This window comes from Coenobita brevimanus, chromosome 63 (assembly GCF_032717465.1).
Source record: "Coenobita brevimanus isolate Jiangsu-jjx chromosome 63, ASM3271746v2, whole genome shotgun sequence".
Taxonomy (NCBI): Eukaryota; Metazoa; Arthropoda; class Malacostraca; order Decapoda; family Coenobitidae; genus Coenobita; species Coenobita brevimanus.
This window is the reverse complement of record NC_137016.1, coordinates 45,476,918-45,497,139: the sequence shown is the minus strand read 5'-3', so window position 1 is coordinate 45,497,139 and position 20,222 is coordinate 45,476,918. Positions and strand designations below refer to the sequence as shown.

Genomic DNA, 20,222 nt, shown 5'->3' with positions numbered 1-20,222 from the left:
TCAGCATAAGGCTTGGCTGAATTACACTGGATAATTGAGAGTTTACTGTATTAAAGTACAGGATATGTAATGCTGTGATAGTATAACTACAGTATCTGTAAACTGTGGTTACGGCATTTGTTTAGTTTTCACAGACTAGTCCTAGCAAAGAATTCTTTTACTCAAACAGATACTGTATAAAGCAACTAATTCGCAGTCACTGTATTCCTTTCTGTTTGCTAATAGCACTTGTCACCTGGTCTATTGAAGCTGTTTATTTTATAGTTATTAATTTTGTTAGTTGGTATATTTTATCAGGTCATCTTAGAAATTTACCCTTCTTCATGTCTTGAAAAACATTAATCGTCATTATCTACATACTTATTGTATTTTTCAGCATGTAGTGGTAATTTGTAGCTTCATTCATCTGGATAGCCACATTACTGTATATGCTCAAGTATAAGGCAGTCTCTAGAATGTCATTTACTTTTGAAAGAAATTATGTAGATACTGTATATACGTAAGTCGGCCTGATTTTTGGGGAGAGGAGAGACTAATGAGAAGAGTGTATGCTAGTGAGGTGGAGGGGAGGAGAGGGAGGAGGAGGCCAAGAATGAGATGGAGGGATGGAGTGGAGATGTATATGAGAGAGAGGGGTGTGAGCTGGGAGCAGGGCAGTGAAATGGCGTTGGACAGGGTGACATGGAGGCGATTTGTCTGTGGCCACCCCTTATGGGACTGAGGCATCTGGCAGTATATAGGTAGATAGAATATTAAATGTCCTGTCCTATAAGATGTACCTTAATTGTGGGAGGATATTGTGCAGACAGTATTTGGATAAAACCTGACCCAGCTACCTTCACAGCTCATCCACTCACAAACAATAACACAATAATTTCCAGGTAACAGCACACATTACAGCCAAACTGGAGTTCTACCTACACTCTTTAGTATGGCTCTTTTGTCATAAGTCTGCAACATTATCACTGTTATTATGATAATTTGGGGAAGGCGGTGGCTGAATTGGTAGAGAGGCGGCCTGCTGTTCTAATGGACTCAGGATCGAATCCCGGCTGGGGCAGGGAACAGTTTAATGATTTGAATTTCCTAAAAGCAGACTTTCCTGATCTACTGGATGACCTGCCGACATGTCGTAAAAGTACCCCCGCTAGTACCAATACACCACTCCTGTATGAGTCAGCCCTAGCATGTATTCAATATGGACGATGGGTGTTAGGCCGAAGTAGTGACATGTGGAGGTGTAGGAGGACTACTGGGCCTTGGGATAGGTCACTGCCCCCAAGAAATAGGCCCGGAGCCTTTGCCCAGAGTCGGACTCGTAAAAAAAAAATAAAAATAAAAATAATTCACCCACCCTTAAAAAAAAAAAAGAGAAAAAGAAGAAATGTTTGTTCAAGACATTTAGAAAACAATGACAGTTTTGAACAAGGCACTTTTTCTGCCATAAAGGGTGACCTTAGTGCCAACACAGACTCAAGTGGCAGGTATTATACAATGCCAGTACAGTACAGTATTATTTATTTATTTTTTTATTTTATTTATTTTTTTAGTCAACACTTCCAGTGCATATTGGAATGCACTTAGGGAATGTTTCATTAGGAATATCAAAGTGGTGTTTGGTATCGCAAGGTTAACAAATAAGAAGAATGGTACTGCATGGTGGGATGAAGAGTTTGAAAGAGTAGTGGAAGGAGAGAGGAAGAAGTGGTTAGATCGGATGCAGGAAAGGGAATGAAAGAAGAAGAAGAGAGTTCAGTGTGAGTAAGAAGCTTGCTAAAAAACTAGTAATGAGGAAAAAGAAGGAGGTAAATGATGACTTGGAAGAGAAACGAATTCTGATGACTTTGAAAATAGGAAATTGTCTTGGAAATGGTGCAAAAATGTACAAGTGAAGTGTAAAGAAGTTTGAAAGTGTGAGGGATGAAAGTGGAAGAATACTAAGTAGTGCAAGTGAAGTAAGGAGCAGATGGAAAGAATATTTTGAAATGCTGATGAATGGGAATGGTGAGAGCAGAGCAGCTGTAAACATGATTGGCTTTAGTAATGTGCAGAGAGAAATGCAGTGCCAGGAAATGTAACACTGGCAGAAATGAAGAATGTTGTGAAGTGGCTGAAGAATGGGAAAGCAACAGGGGTGGATGAGGTGTAGTATGTAGAGATGATAAAGTGTAGTAGAAAAGATGGGAATGAAGTGTTTGCTTCATTCCCAGCAGAGTGAAAAAAGACTGTTACTGTACCCCTGTACAAGAATGAAGGTGAGTGAAGTGCATGCAAAAACTTTCATGGCACATGTCTCGAGTGTTTTTGGAAAGGTAAATGGAGGAATTATCTTAGAGAAAGTAAGGGATGTCTCAGACTGCCTTGTGAGTGACAAACATGGTGGCTTTAGGAGTGGTAGAGGATGTGTGGATCAGGTAACTGCAAGGCTTATGACAAGGACTATAAGGTATTTAAGGCATTTATGCATATGGAAAAAGTAAATGACAAGGTAAACAGAGAAGGATTGTGAAAGGTTTTGCATATGTATTGAGCAAATAGTAACCTGCTGAAAACTATTAAGAGCTTTTACGAAAGTAGTGAAGCCTGCAGAAGGGTTAGGTGGGCATCTAAGTGAATGGTTCAGAATCACTGTTCGTGTGAGACAAGGTGTGTGATGTCCACATGGTTGTTCAGTGTGTATATATATGTACTGTAAATATATATATATATATATATATATATATATATATGTATATGGATAGTGTTATGAGAGAGGTAAAAACATGAGTAATGGAGAGAGGGATTGTGTAGGTAATGAATGGCAAATGACAAGAGTACAGTAATCCCTCTACTATCCGACATAATAGAGCCATACAGTAGGCATGTCCAGAAAGTGGTCCCATCCAAAATGTGGGCCCCTGGTTCCTGGACTGGTACTTATGGACCCTAACCCAACCTAACTTTGAAAGCCACCTAAATAACTCCCTACCGGACATGCATAGCACCTACTTAAACCTAGTTAAGACCCTATTCACACCAATAATGGACATAAAGCATGAAGTAAATGAAAAGGAACCAAAGAATGACGAATTGGAAGTGACTGTATCTCAGCCAGGGTACTTACAGCACGTCTGTGGCCGCCTTTTCTAAGGCTTTGGCAGTGGTGAAAATGCTCTTGAAACACGTACAGTAATTCAGCGTTGTGCTGCACTTAATTCTTTGCACTGTGAGTTATAATTGTTTAACACTGCACATTGTTCTTAACTGCACCACGCCAGTTTCAACCGCCAATTTGTACTCCACAGTTAATCCTTTGCACTCTAAATTCTAATTTCTTAACACTGCACAACACTGTAAATTCCCTTGTGGTCTGGTGGCGAGGTATTTCAGTTTATTCACTGTTTATTCACAAAAAACGAGCACGTGTGGCTTCCATTGCGATAAGCATCTACTCCTGATTGAAGTTAGGCAGTAACTGTTGGTGACGGGGAAACAGAGTTGCCAGATCGCAACGGCCACATTACCAAACTCCTCAATTTTCATTACCAAATTTAACTTTTCATTACCAAATTTGTAAAGCTAGCACTTATTATTCACTAATTATATATACTAGTGGAAATACATGTAATCACTGTCCTTATAACTAACAGCATGTTGATTATTTTCACACTATGTAGGCTAGCAGATTAATCAGAAAGGGCAAACTATACACCATCTCCATCCTGTGTATCCTCATACATGTGAAAAATCCATTTGGTAATGCATTATTCTGATTCACTACCAAACAAATTTTTCATTACCAAATTGGCCCACATTTGGTAATGAAAAATACCAAATGGCAACCCTGACAGGGGAGGGGGGAGGGGGGAGGAAGGAAGGGGTGAAGGGGCCGTGGTGTAAACAGCTTTGGCGCCACACAGTAATTTCAAATTATGGGTGGGAAATAATTCGGATTTGGGGGAGATTTTTTTCTTGTTTTGGCCATTTGGGGGTTCCGAAGGTCCAAGCCCACAATGTCCGGTAAGTGGGGTGTCCAGAAAGTGGGCGTCCGGATTGTATGGGAATTACTGTATCTCAAATCTGACGAATGCAGATTATACATTGCTGCTTGCAGGTAGCAGACAAGAGCTTGGTAGGTTGATGTGAAAGTTTTACACATGTCTGTGAGTCCCATGCCTTGAAGGTAAATGGGAATCAGAGTAAAATTATGGTTATTGAGAGAGGAGATGATTTTTGGTGTGATAGTGTGGTGAATGGAGAGAGACCTGAATTGGTGAGAAAGCTGAAGTACCTGCAAGCAGTGATGGAAAAGAGAGGTAAATGTGCAAAAGAAGTTAAATGTAGAGTGGGACTGGGAAGGAAAGTGGCTGATGCTGTGAAGGCCTTGATAAGAAGCAGAGGTCTGAGTCTGGTGGCTGTCAAAGGCTAGTTTTAGTGCCTCTTGTAGCATATGAGTGTGAGACTATAGTATGGCATTAAAACGAAAAGCCAAGAGTATAAAAGTAGTGGAGATGGGATTGTTGGGGAATATGTATGGAGTGCAGAGAGTGGGTAGGATAAGGAATTATGTGATTCATGAAAGGTAGGATAGGAGAAAAATGCAAGTCATGAAAGATGCAGAGTAAGGATGTCTGTGAACACCAGAGTTTAAAAGAGTGTGCTTAGATGTTATGGGCATGTGGCTAGGGTGAGAAATGGTTGGAACAAGTTCAGGGAGCTGTTGTCTCTCCTGAAACTGAGAGGGCTCTCCCTACATGCTAAGGGATCTTTGTATGCAGCATGTGTTAGGAGTGTAATGCTGTAAGGTAGTGAGACCTGGGCAGTAAAGGAAAAGGATATTTGCAGGCTCAAACGTACAGAAATGACAATGATTAGGTGGATGTGCAGTACGTCCCTGAGTGCAAGGCCTAGGGGGGCTAGGTTCACAATGGAAGTGTTGAGAGGAAGGGTGGGACTGGAGTGTATTGGTGTTGTGATGAGGAGAGATAGATTGAGGTGGTTTGGGCATGTGGAGAGGATGGGGGATGATAATTGGGTGCAGGAAGTGAGAAGTGTTAATGCTAGGGGTGGGGCTGTGAGGGGTAGACCAAAAGAGACCTGGGACAAGGTCATTAAGTGTGGCCTCAGGGTAAAGGGACTGAACAGGGAGGCTGCCAGAGATCAAGCAGCATGGAGAGCTGCCATTAGGTGACCAAGGCCGATGCGTGCATGCTTGTTGGAGCTTTCAAAAATGAACGAATGAATGTACAGACCATACAAAACTTGCTAAATTAATCACTGTATTGGCCAGGATTCAAATACAGGCCCTCATGCACCGCATGTGTGCATGTTACATTTGAGCCAAAGAGAGGATACCAGCTTTGCCTTTGACAATACAGGCTTCTACGAATACCCATTACACAACTCTTTTTCTCCCCCTATTAGTTGATTTGGTGAGTTTTGAACACACACACACACACACACACACACACACATATGCACAGTAATGTAGCACTGAAGGCAACCATTGGGAATGCTGAATGATGGACCTGCAGTCAATCCCTGCGATATGCCATGGCAAGGATACTGTCAGCTCAGACCAGGACTCTTTCCTGTGTGAGTCCTGTTGACACCCATTGCCTCACATCACACACTGCTGCCAGTCAATGTAAAGGCCATTCAAAACTTACTAAATCAATCACTGTACTGGCTAGGATTAGAACCCCTGGTCTCCCCCTACATACTGTATGTGCACATATTACCCTTGAGCCAAAGAGAGAATCCCTACTTTGCCACTGACAGTGCACACTTGTATAGATCCCATTACATTTAGCATGCAATACTTAGGATGATTATTTAAGGGATTCTTAAAGGAAAAAGTAAAGGCTCATTTTGTGCCATAATGTGCAGTAATAGCATTGTGTTAGTCAAATCTGAATGCACAGGTGTCTATAAAGCCACATATTTAGCACAGACAAGGAGTACAGATAATGATGTTGCCCACCTGTTTGACAACCTGTTTGACACACATCTCACTGTTTGTAAATTAATAGTAAAATTGTAAAAATTGATTTCTTACATAGTTTTAGCAGACAGATTTTTAGTCTTCCTCTAGGAAGATGGGTTGCCTTCAATAAAATTTCTGCCTTTGGTAAGGGATTTTAAAGCTCATTTGAATTAACACAAAGTGTTGACTGAGCTACAAGTACTGTATTGATGTTTAAAACTTGTAACTGTATTGAGATGCATCCAATGATTATTTCATAAAACCAGTGGCTCTTGCTAGCCTGAAGTACAGATATAGTGCTTAAGATTAGTATCCAGCAGAAGACTATTAATAGGTACCGAGTGTTACTTTGCTTAGTTGTACAATACTATACAGTATATATATATATATATATATATATATATATTCACCATTAGGATAATGAATCATATTTTTAAGTCATAAGCATCATTGTTGTTATCATCATCATCATCAACAACGACATCCTCTACCTCATCATCATTACCATAATCATCATCGTCATAATCACGCTTATCCAGCTTCCATTTTCACATGGAGTGCAGAGATCCAGAGCAAAGTTGTTGCATCTCATTTTGGGGATTTGGTTCAGAGGAGAAAGGAAGCATGATGGTATCACCACATCCTTATACCAGTACAAACAGGATGAGTTTCCAACCCCAACTTCTTTTTCTATTTGAATCATCTTTAATGACATACATGAAATATAGTACAGCATGTAAATTAATGAGATACATTCCATAAGTACTTCAACCCACCATGGATGAAAGCAAAGTGTATTATTACATTACACGTCATGCAAACCAAGCATATAATAGAATATTGTTCAAGAGTGTCAAAAATACATCACTGTGTATTACTATACAGTATTCTTGGTTTAAATATATATATATATATATATATATATATATATATATATATATATATATATATATATATATCATTCATTCATTCATTCATTGCCAGACGCCATGTATCCCAGACGGGGTGGCCAATGGGTTAGAGTTAATTGTTTTACAGGGAGGGGCACTAATCCTCCACCAACCCCACTTGACACGTAGGGATGATATATATATATATATATATACTTCCATCTATCCATCATCGAATCCTACGTTGCCCCATGAGGAGCGTAGGAGCCCAGGGTTAGGCAGTTGGTCCTGACATTTAAGATGAGAGTGACCAGCCTCACCCATCCCTGAGTGGCATTACATGAGCAATAAACCCCAACCACCCCTAGGATATAACCTTCACTTGCTCAATCCGACTGGAGCACAATAATTACCCACTAAACCACCAGGTGCCAAAATTTGGTTATATGGTTACCACCCAGCATAGTAACTGGTTTCCTGGTATACAGGAAACCATTTGGCTTGTCACTCAGGATACCAGGAAACCATTTGGCTTGTCACTCAGTGTAGAGTCACCCACAGGCAGAAGGAAAAGGAAAGAATGAGAGAAAGAAAGACGGAAGAGGGAGTATAAAGTCACCCGTAGGCAGAAGGACGAGGAAAGACTGAAGGAAAGAAAGACAGAAGAGGATGGAAGGAAACAAGGATGGAGGAGAGGAAAGGGCAGACACCCGAGAGCAGCACTACATCGAGTAAGTGGATGGTAAGCATCTCCACCTACCACTTATATATATATATATATATATATATATATATATATATATATATATATATATATTATGAACAGTGTTTCCTGGAAAATTAAAAAAACTTCAGGTTAATCTAGGGCTAATTTTGAATAAAACATGCTATGTATGTGGGTGTTCACACCCAGGTTAGAGTGAATGGAGATTTGAGTGATGAGTTTCCCGTGAATGTTAGTGTGCATCAGGGAGTCAGTCTCCAGCCCCTTATTGTTTATTATGGTGCTTGAAGCCCTCTCATGTGACTTCAGAGATGGACTTCCCTGGGAAATGTATGCTGATGATCTGGTGCTGACTGCATAGAATGAAAGAGAGGTGGAGGAATGATTTAGGTAGTAGAGAGATGGTATGGGGCACAAGGGCTTGAGAGTAAAGGCAAATAAAACAAAGGTGAAGGTATTTAGGGTAGGTGACGGTACTGTCAAAGAAGTGGGAGAGTGGCCATGTGCGGTTTGCCATAAGGGCATGAGAAGCAATTTCATCTTGTGCAGTGTTTGTGATAAGTGGGTGCACAAGAGATGTAGTGGTATTAGAGGTAGACTGCAAGATAATGCTGATTTCTTTGGTGCGGTGTGTCGGGGAGAGCATGTGGAGATTGTCATCTTTGGAAGACTGATCTTGCTGGTGTGTCTGTTGAGTGTGTGAAAGAATTTTGTTATCTGGGAGACATGTTATGTGCTGGAAGTGGGGCTGGAGCTAGCTCTGTGGCTAGAGTGAGGAGTGGTTAGAAGTTCAGGGAGCTGTTGCCTCTCCTGACATTGACAGGGCCCTCCCTCTGTGCTAAGACATCTTTCTATGCGGCATGTTTTTGGGGTGCAATGCTGTATGGTTGTGAGACCTGAACAGTAAAGGATGAGGATATTCACAAACTCATACATACAGAAATGACAATGATTGGTGGATGTGCAGTGCATCCTTGAGTGTGAGGCCCTAGGGGACTAGGTTTATGAGGGAAGAGTTAAGAGGTAGGATGGGACTGGAGTGTATAGGTGTTTTTATGAGGAGAGGTAAACTAAGATGGTTTGGGTATGTGGAGAGGATGGGGGATGATAACTGGGTGCAGAAAGTAAGAAGTGTTATTGTTAGGGTTACAGTTGCAAAAGACCTGGGATGAGGTCACTGAATGTGATCTTAGGGATAAGGGACTGAATAGAGAGGCTGCCAGAGATCGAGCAGCATGGAGAGCCACCAATAGTGACCAAGGCTGATCCATGCAAGTGTGTTGGTGACTTTATAAACAAAATGAAATGAAATATCAACATGGGTCCAAGACTCAACATCTGTGGAGCTACAATTGTGATTATCTTAGAGGCAGAATATGAGGGGAACCTTTTATTTTTTCCCATAATGTCATCAGTAACTGCAGCTCTGTAATGGCTGCGAATTAAACGTATGTTGATACAGCATTGTTTACTCAAAAGTAGCCTTGAAACAACCTCCTGAAATTTTTCAAAAATATTGCCGGAGACCCTATATAACCATACTGGTTATGCTCAAGTGGAGCTTAAAGCCTGCATCCTCACAGCCACATCCTGACACATCCTTTCACTCTATCCACCAGCTTGAAGTATAAAGATTGTAGTTTGCATGATGTGAACCACTTTACATTGGTCCTACTGGATTGATGCACAAAATTTTGTCTTTGTGACCAGAAATTATAGTGTTAAATTCAGCTTGATGAAGTCCAGATTTGTCTCTGAAAATTTCATCCAGATCTTTCATATCTTTAGCTGTCAGCATCCATATTTTTGTATTCCAAAAAATGTAGCACATGAGTTCTGTATAGCCATTCATGTCAGTTTTATACCATCCTGTATGCACTCATCAATCATAATGATGATTAGTATGCCCTTCTTTCATTATAGAGTATTTAGTGAACTTCATTCATTCACATTTCCTTTGACATTTTAAGTCATATTGCTGTATCTGTTTTTTCTGTATACAGTGCTGAATTTTATTACATGCCAGTATCTGTTCCTTCCGTGTGACCCTTTCATATTGGCACTCCTCACTGGTTCTTACCTGATGTTTCTAATATAACATTTTGTAAACTTCTTAGCCTATCATCCTTGATAATGTCTCAGATACATTAATTCTATGTTTCCTCTCATTAATCCCAGGTTCTAAATGCTTGTTTTCAGGCAAGGTCCTGTTTGTACAGTTATATCAAAGATGCATGTTTTTATTTATTCAGAATGTGATTTTATATTACTTGGAATCGGTAATGCACTGGTATTCCATTTAAGTGCAAAAATGCAGTATCTGAAATTTAGCAACTGGTATTTAGGATTTAAAAGCATCTTTTTACTGTCTCTTACCAAAGACCATGCATTTTTTTGTTCCATACAGTGTGGTACCATTTGAATAAACTGTTATACTGTTTTGAAATAATGGGTAATAGCATTACATTAGATTACAAGGTTTGCTATCAGCACTGTTGATGTCTTCATTCTTTCAATCAACATCATGGCATTTTTTTACTTTTATAGTTGGTTGTTTGGCACCTAAGGAAGAAATACTTCAGATGCCCTTGACCACAACCCACAAGTACATTGGCAGTGAGAAGATCATCTCGATATAATCACAAGTGATTCTGCATTCCATCATGCAGAAAGTCAGTCTACTACTCTTATATTATATACAGTGGTTTCTTGAGTTTCGATGGGCATGGGTACCTAAAAATCACCACGAAATTCAAACCATCGAAATTTAAACTGAACTTCTTATGGGAAAAATTAGTTTGGGTCCAGGGCTTCCGAACCTAACTACGTAAAATCATGATACTGTACTTTGCCAACACCCCCTGTAAACATTATGAACTATAATTGTGGTTAAGTAACTGTAGTTCTGCATTGTATTGCCATACTGTCAGCAAGTGTATACTTGGTGTATTTCTGCCCTTTCCTGTATTGCCATTTCTCCTTTGGCTGCAAAGATTTAGAGGTGCCAGGCTGCTCTTGTCCATTACCACTGCTACCCAAAGAACCACTCCTGCTTGCTATCTTGAAACAGGTAAGTTGCGACAAAAATACAAAGAAAATACATACAACTAAATTGCAGTGAAATGCATGTCCAAACATGGAAGGTACAAGCTGAACGTGCGGCACTTGGCTGTAGAGGGCTGGCTGCTGTCAGGATAATCGCAAGATAGCCGCTGACAACAGAACATCACCTTGCACATGGCTTGTTGTTGTTGGTGCCTTCTCCCTTCCGGGAGCTCTTGTCCTTAAACAACATGACTATCTTTATTTTTGTTCTCAGTCTCTATTGTTCATTTCTATGTTGCTCCTTACATTCATAATTACTGTACTTCTCTTCGATTTAGTATTCTGCCTACCGTATTTGCTATCACCTGTAATTCATTTTGTTTTAGTATTTCTGTTAAGTGGGGTTGGTGGAGGATTAGTGCCCCTCCCTGTAAAACAATTAACTCTGAGCCGTTGGCCACCCCGTTTGGGATACATGGCGTCTGGCAATGAATGAATGAATGAATGAATTTCTGTTATTGAATCTTTTCTTTAATTTCTCGTTATATCATCGAGTTATTAAAGTATTGATTAGTTAATAATAATACAGTAAGTACAGTATATTTATAGAATGACGGGGAATAGTCCAGGGTGCGAATTGTCCTGATGGGAAATCATCCATGTTTTGACGGGGAATTATCTGACAGCGAATTGACTTAATGGTGAATTGTCTTGGAACCTTATTATTGTGTGCTCCACATATGAATAAAAGATGCTGATTTTCATTCTCTTCTTGACACATGTCACATACGATGTTAGGTTAGGCTCATACTTTGTCTTATAATTTTCCTTCACTTCTAACATTTTGGTTTGCATAAAAAATATTATCTTTGGTTGTTTTGGTTGGAGTCTGGGCCTGAGAGCATTGAAATGCGCGACTGTGCATCGAAACGTGAGGTAGGCAGACCACTCCAAAATGCATCGAAATTTGATTAATTGAATTCTAAACTGTCGAAATTCGAGAAACCACTGTACTTTGTTCTAGTTAAATTGTAATCCTTTTCAGCAAAGAGCCACTTTTGCAACCTCAGATTAAGAGATAGCATCCTTTTTTAAGAGTTGATTTATACCATTAGGTATGTGTGCATGTCAGATGAGAAATTTCTGCAATAAATTCATTGTTATAACACTGTGTAAGTGTCTCAAGTTGGTGTATTTTTTTCAAATGAAATCAGAAGACCCACCAAAAACGTTTTCTCCCACAAAAACTCTTAATTTTATGAACATACTGTGTTGTATACTTACTACATATTGTCACTGATGTTTTACACAACTTACTATTTTTTGAGTAATGTGGGTAAAACAAAAGTGATGATATGTATGGCTGGTGGTGGCTCTGTTAAAGCAGAGAGAGAGTGGCCACGTGCAGTTTCCACAAGGGGGTGGGAAGTAACTCTATCTTGTGCAGTATTTGTGATAAGTGGATGCAAAGGGAGATGTAGTAGTATTAGAGGTGGACTGTGAGATAATGCAAATTTTCTGTAAGCAGTGTGTCAGGGAGAGCATGTAAAGATTGTCAGGCATGAAAGGATTGATCTTGCTGGTGAGTCTCCCAGCTTTGGTATGCATTTAGAATTTAAAAGAATGCATGGGTTTGCTTTATTCACCTTTACAATGTAAGCATGGCAGAATGGTAGCATCTCTCCACTTCAGCTTTTGGCGGGTTGAAATTATTCTATAACCTCCAATTTGCTTGTGAGTGCTGCTCAGGGGGTAGCAAAAGTTACCGTACTCTTCCTTAGATGCCTCTTTGACTTTCTAAATTGAGTGAAAATAATTTTCTTGTTTGACAAAAACTTGTTATTCCATTTAGAGTATATATGTATCATATAAACATGTTTGGTATAATGATTTCAAACTGAACAGATGTAGTGTGTCTGTGGTGTAATGATTTCAAACTGAACTGATGTAGTGTGTCTGATGATCATGATTTCATAGACCCCTGTATTTATTGCAGTTTATATTCTGAATACCTGTACTTTTATTTCACAAGAATCAAGAAGGTTGTGACTTACAGTACTGGTCAACTATATCACTTTTAATAAAATAAAACTCATTTTTATAATGTTAGAGAGCACTTAAGGCATTTATTGTTATTGTTGATAGATTTAGCTTTTGTAGAATTTTCTATGCATAGAGTGTAGACTGTAATAGCATGTACCAGTAAATACCTTTACTGATTGTAACTGTATCCTTGTTGTAAGATATCTCACATATGAATATTCTTGACATGCTCTTCATCCAGTGTGAAAAAATTTATCCAGCAAACCATCCACCAGCCTAGTTTACAGTCCTTTAATCTGTTACAGTATCTTTTATAAGATATAAATGCAGATGGAATGAACTGTTTTGTTGTAATTTTTTTCTACTTTTAGAGAAATAAAGTATAAAAATTATGTATTCCCACATTTAGTTATGTCAACTGGAATGTTTGCTGTATCATCTGTCTATCTATCTATAGCCCGACGCCCTAATCCCGCAAAGGGTGGCTGCAGACAAAACGCCTCCAAGTCACTCTGTCACCCACCATTTGACTACCCTCCCCCCAACTCACCCCCCCCTCCCTCATATACCTCTCAACTCCATCCCTCCACCTCATCCTCGGTCTACCCCTCCCTCTCCCTCCCTCCACCTCACCTACATACACCCTCTTAGTCAGTCTTTCATTCTCCATTCTCTCCACATGTCCAAACCACCTCAGTGTATTTCTCCTAATCTTCTCAACCACATCCACATCTACCCCACAACGTTCCTTCACTTCATCATTCGTCAACCTGTCCCTCCACGTCACTCCACATGCTCCTCTCAAGTAACTCATTTCCACTGTTGTATCATCACTATATAAATATTGTTGGTTGCCAGAAAATTATTGCACAGTCTAGTTCAGAACTTGTTACTGCAATCCAAGACTTTTATTGTTCACTTACTTAATGTGACTGTTCATTGGTCATAATTACAGTACTTGTACAATACTGTCTTCATTAAGATTAGTAAACAAATCCTCCCACTCGAACTATTCATTAAGAAGCACAGACTGGATGTCATAGGAAGTGAGAAAGACAGAATGAAGAAAACCAGTTCCAGAGTAGACTCTGTTGTAGGAGATAATAATTTTGCTTGCAATACAAGTACTGTACAGAATGCTACTCACCACATCCTTGTCAGTACTCTACAGAGAGAGAGAGTTTCTGGACTTCATTCTTGTTCCTTTTATAGACCTTTACAGCATTTAGGGGATACATGCATGGGTAGCCTTTTCTCCTTCCAGCTGTATTACTTTTGGAAGGACATTATCAAATATCATCGCTCTTTTTTGTGTTTTTTTCCCCAACTGCCCATCCATTACTGAATTCCTTATTACCTTTAACTCTTTCAGTTCAGAATATAAAGTCTGCTTCATATTTGTGGTGTCCAGTTCAGCATGCTGTTAAAACCTTGTTTGTATCCCCTTTAAACTGCAATGAGTGTTCAAGATATTTTCATGCAAGGTAAACACAGAGTATTGTATTTGGATTAGTTTATTTCTGTGTTGCAGTATAATCAGAAGCCATTATTATTATAAAATACACTGTAGGTACTGTACTCAAGCCATAATGAAATTTGCATCCAAAATATCCTAACATCTTTGAGTTGCAGGGTACATGCGTTACTGCAGTTACAGGTACTTACTGAATGAGTATTTATATAATTATCTATGCAATGTAGTGATAGTATGTTGATAAAAACATTTTTAAATACTGGAATCAGTATGCTGTAGAGAACTAAAGTTGTATCACCAGTAAATCTGTACCAAAGATTATGTAGTCAGTGAGAATGTAGTCATTTGAAATATAATGTTGTTTACTTGTACAAAAAATTTTTGTGGACCTTCCTCCTATGATTAATAGAAAAATCAGCAGCAGGCCAACTCAGAAAAATTGGACACTTGCTAGAACACTGGCTCACATAAAAAAAGAGTGCCAGCTCCATCAGCAAAATCAACTATCACTCCCATCTCTCCAGTTTGGCACAAATCTCAAACTCTAATGCAATCCTCATTGAACAGTTGCTCCTCAAAGGGAGACATCCCCAAACTTTTGGACTTATATTGGATACAAACATGACTTTTTCCCAAAACTCAAGCAACATCAGTGCAAAGGCATCTTGCAAACATGATACCTTGAAAATGCTCACGGACACTGTCTACAAGCAGCAGAGGGAATCACTGAAAATATTCTATAAACCGTTCATCTGAACAACAAAAATTTATATGATCCCAGACTGGAATTGCAGCCACAAACATAAAAATGCTTAGAAAAGAAATAGACACAAAATAAAGTTTTAGGAACACTGTTAAAATGAACAAAGACAACAAATATAAATAAAATCATCATCATCCTATCTCCTTTTTTCTCAACCGTAGGTGAGGTGAGATAGGATCTACAAGGCAACGAAGAGTAAAGAATATGATAGTGGGAGAACTAATGAACAGCAAACCAACCTCGCTGTACATTCACTGACTTCACCTCTCTCAAAGAGCATCACTTTACTCTTCCCTACATTCACCTTTACATTCTGTTTCATACACACTCTCCCAAACTCATCCACCAAGCCTTGCAGCTCCCCTTCAATATGATCTTTCCAAGATAAGTCCTGAGTGAATGAAACCCCAAGCACGTTCATGGATGATGCAGGATTAAGCTGAATATTATTAAATATTAGTGGGTACACCTGTGGAAGAATTTGTCAGGTTAGTAGGTGTAAGACCTGAGTCTTTGATGCATTAAAAACAACAAGATTATTTTTACCCCAGTCAGAGATACGAGCCAAGTCAGACATTAGGTGTGCCATAGCCTCATCCCTTGTCTGAGGGTGCTATGGCTGCAGTGCGTGTGGATAGTGAACTGACTGAATTTTTCTATCTGAATGTTGGATTAAAACAGGGATGTCACGTCTCCATGGTTGTTCAATCTGTATATGGATGGGGTTATAAGATATACAAGGAAGGGCAGTGGATGCTGAAGCAGCCCTAATGATAGAGGCCAGCATTTGGAAACTTCCTGTACTGTATTCACTGTATTGTTAAGTGAAGACGAAGGGAAACTGTAAGGCTTGATGAATGAGTCTGGGAGAGCATGTAAGAAAAGGAATGTGCAGAGTGCAACATTGGAGTGCTGCAACTGACGTGGCGCAAGTAAGAACAGAAAGTGCAGTATTAAACAATTATAATTCATAGTGCAGAGGATTAAGTGCATTGCAATACTGGATTACTGTACATGCTTCAAGCGCATTTTCACCACTGTCAGTGCCATAGAGGATGCAGGTTAATCTTCGCAAAGGCCACGGACGTGTTGTAAGTACCCTGTACACTGCTAAATATTTTTCTTACTCACTTCTAATTTCTCATTCTCTGGTTCCTTTTCATTTATTTTATGGTTTCTGTCCCTTGTGTGCACAGGGTCTTAAATAGGTGCTATGCATGTCCAGTAGGGAGTTATTTAGGTGGCTTTCAAAGTTAGGTTGGGTTGGGGTCTATAAGTACCTGTCCAGGGGTATTTTTCCCATGTCCCAAACAAGACCAAGTCACGGACATTGCTTTGGCTCTATAACGACGGATCTTAGAGGGATTACTGTACGTATATGGTTACCACCCAGCGTAGTAAATGGTTTCCTGGTGTACTGGAAACCATTTGGCTTATCACTCAGTGTAATCACCCACAGGCAGAAGGAAGAGGAAAGAATGAAGGAAAAAAAGACTGAAGAGGGAGCGTAAAGTCAACCGTAGGCAGAAGGATGAGGAAAGAATGAAGGAAAGAAAGACAGAAGAGGATGGAAGGAAAGAAGGATGGAGGAGAGGAAAGGGCAGACATCTGATAGCAGCACTACATCAAGTGAGTGGATGGTGAGTGCCCCCACCTATCACAAATATATATATATATATATATATATATATATATATGAATGAAAGACTGACTAAGAGGGTGTATGTAGGTGAGGTGGAGGGAGGGAGAGGGAGGGGTAGACCGAGGATGAGGTGGAGGGATGGAGTTGAGAGGTATATGAGGGAGGGGGGGGGTGAGTTGGGGGGAGGGTAGTCAAATGGTGGGTGACAGAGTGACTTGGAGGCGTTTTGTCTGCGGCCACCCTTTGCAGGATTAGGGCGTCAGGCTATAGACAGATAGATAGATAGATAGATATATATATATATATATATATATATATATACAGTAATCCCTCCAATATGCTATATGACTATTCATTAACAATGGAACAATTTTTCACACAACAAACCACCATTCATTACTACTGTACTGCATCCAGTCAAGATGTTCATTGCTCTGATATTTTATTGATTTATCTTAATACTGTACATCCCTTATTTCTTTATTATTTGATATAAAGATATGCCCAAAACAACAACAGATACATACTGTACTAATAATTATTTGCTGCCTTGACTATAACTTATTTAAATAAGATAATTATTCATGACAGACCAATAACCCTAAGTTAAAGTAATTTTTACTTGGTAATTAAAAGGAAGAAATCTACGGTATTACGGTACGCGAGGAATTGCTGTACCTTATTGTACTGTTGTATCATCAAAATGGTTAATGATATCATACATTACACTGTTTAAGAGCAAAGTGACAAAAACAAAAAATATTTAGGTACTCTCCTGCTTCCTTCAGCTTAACAGATCTCAAGGGCAGATCCAGGAATTTTTCTGAGGTGTTACACACAGCACTTTCTGAAAGTAATGAGGGTTAACCATCCCCTTTCTCTCAGCCAATGAAGTAATGTTCATCGACCAAAGATGGCTTGCAGGACATTTGTATGGGAGAAATAAATATGATAGCCAGAGAAAGATGCAGTCTATGCATTAAAGACTGTATATTAATCTTCAGCGTGAGAAGCAGGGTTGTTGCCCAGGCAGCACAGGCAACACCCCTGGATCTGCCCATGAGTCTCTTATAAAATGAAATATATAATCTAATGTCAATCAAAATTAAAACTGGAGACATCCTCAGGCTGAAGGGGTAATTTATGGAGACTGTTTTTGCCCCTTTTGCTTAAAGATTCTCTCCCATGCTAGCATCTCTGATATTAGTCAGAATAAAACAATAAAATCTCCTCTGGCTGAAAGAGTTAAGGTTGGTCTTTTAAGCCACAGAAGCAAATTCATTCATTGGATTCCAGAAGCTGTAGTACATCTTTCAAAACTCTCTCACTTAGGGAAGCTGAAGAGGCAGCTCCATCTAAGAAGGTAATACCACTGACTGAATCACACATCTGGGCAAAGTGCTGCTGATAAGAGGGCCATGTACAAATGTCAAAGTACTGATGAGAATTCAAGACACTGGATGTGTAGACTCGCTTGCTCTTCCTGTCTAAGCACTGTTCATAAGTCAACGTGAGGAAGTAACGAAGGTGACATAATGGAGGAATTTCAGGGTGGTTAAAGAGCAGAAAACCCTCTAGCAACAACACTGCCGGCCATTGGGAGTTTTCTCGGTGTCCCATTGGTGGTGGTCTGGGGTTGGACAGAGATGAGCCTATCACCTTTCCTCTCTCCAGCACCAAACCACAGTCACTAAGAGGGATGGTTGCTGGATCTGAGGACAGAATCTCTCTTATGTCAGCAATCATTTTGGTCATGTTAATACTCTGCAGGGACTCTTTATTTATACCTCCAATTTCCTGTGGCGCCTTCAGGTGTCCTGGGTAGTCATTGGGAAGGATGTACTCATCCTGGCTCACAAATACAGTGGTGGATGGAAGTGTAGCAAGAAGAGATTGGGTGAGTGTGGTCTTTCCAGCGCCTGTCACCCCAGCCACACCAACCACCCGCCATTTTCTACTGGTGAAAATCTTAGCTGTTTGGTCTGCCTCACACTGAAGGGTGGTGGTGATGGACATGGTGCACAATTATCAGTCTGTGGAAGGTGGTGGTCAAATGATTACAAAAGTGTTGTGTTTGTTGCTTTTTGTTGTTGGATGCCGCGTCCATTCCTTGCAGGAGAAGTGAACAAAATTATGTAAACAATACTCAGCAGTATTTTATAAAATAATGCCAGAATTATCATAACATAATACATGTACTGCTTATATTTACCTTTTTTTACATATTTAACCCAGGACATACCCCCTGGGGGTAGGGGAGTTTTCAAGAATACTCCCCCAGTATCCCTGCTTGTCGTAAAAGGCAACTAAAAGGGTTGGCGGAGGGTTAGCGACCCTCCCCGGAAAACAACTAACTAAAAAAGCAAACAAGAAGCCTCGGATAAGGACTGACCTAACGATGACGACTAAGGACTGGACAAAGGACTTGGTAATGGCTACATGGAATGAAAGAGGAGCGAATGATGAGGTGAAAGAGAGATTGTCCAGGTGCTTGAGGGTGCGAAAGTGGATGTATGTGGAATAACTGAAACAAAATGGAGAGGAGAAAGTGTGAGAGAATGGGAGTATGGATGGGGTATATGTGCAGGAATAGGTGAGAATGAGAGGGCAAAGGAAGGAGTATGTATAGTTGTGAGTAAAAGATGGAAGAAGAGCATTAGACAGTATGGATCAGTTGGGTCAAGGATTGTGTGGGTAATGTTGAAAGTTGGAATACAAATGTGGGCGATTGTGTGTGTGTATGTGCCAACGCAAGATCGTGCTAGAAGAGTGAGAGAAGAGTTCTGGACAAATGTGGAAGTTTTCATCATTCATTCATTCATTGCCAGACGCCATCTATCCCAAGCGGGGTGGCCAAGGCTTAGAGTTAATTGTTTTACAGGGAGGGGCACTAATCCTCCACCAACCCCACTTGACACGTGTGCATGGAAAAGTTTGGAAGGAATGAGAGAGTGTTTTTGATCAGTGATATGAATGGTAAAGTAAGGAATGTGAAGGTGGATGGAATAGTTGGTGAGTGGGGTGTGCCTGCTGAGATAGATGAGAATGGCAGTGCGTTAGCGGACATTTGTTCTGGGAGGGGGTTGGTGATAGCCAATACCCTCTTCAGGCATAAAATGATCCACAGGTATACATGGTGAGTGATGAGAAGGGTGGGTGGTGAACTGAATGAAAGGAAGGCAATGATTGATTATGTGTGTGTGGATGAAAGGATGCAAAGATGTGTAATGGATGCAAGAGTTTATATAGAGGTTGGGGGAGTGGACTTTCTGACCACTACTTGGTGGTGGCCAGAATTAGAATGCAAGTAAGATGCAGGAATAGAAGAAGGGAAAGACGAGAGGAAGGAGTAGTTGCAAGGAGAGTGGAAAGGTTACAAGAGGATGAGAAAAAGGCAGAGTATAAGAGAGAAGTGGAGGAACGATTGGGCAAATATGAATTGGAGCAGATGGGAGACGTGGAAGGTGTGTGCAGGATATTTACAGAAGAAATATGTGCACTATGTGATGTGGTGTGTGGAAGGAAGAGAAGACGGAGGGGGGTGCAAGGAACAGCGTGGTGGACTGAAAAGGTGAGAGGCTGTGGCACAAAAAGAAGAAAGCATACAATGAATGGATGAGAAATAGAGGCATGGAAGAAGTTGAGAGGCGGAAGAGAAATTTATAAGTAGAAAGAA

At 40.0% G+C, this 20,222-nt stretch overlaps 1 protein-coding gene across 1 annotated transcript; it reads right to left on the bottom strand.

The window, feature by feature from the left end:
* Positions 1-17,824: 17,824 nt before the first annotated feature.
* LOC145404258 (nicotinamide riboside kinase 1-like) lies at positions 17,825-18,562 on the bottom strand. Its single transcript, XM_080275779.1, has one exon. The coding sequence runs from the start codon at positions 18,560-18,562 to the stop codon at positions 17,825-17,827; it is 738 nt and encodes a 245-aa protein (XP_080131905.1).
* Positions 18,563-20,222: the final 1,660 nt, after the last annotated feature.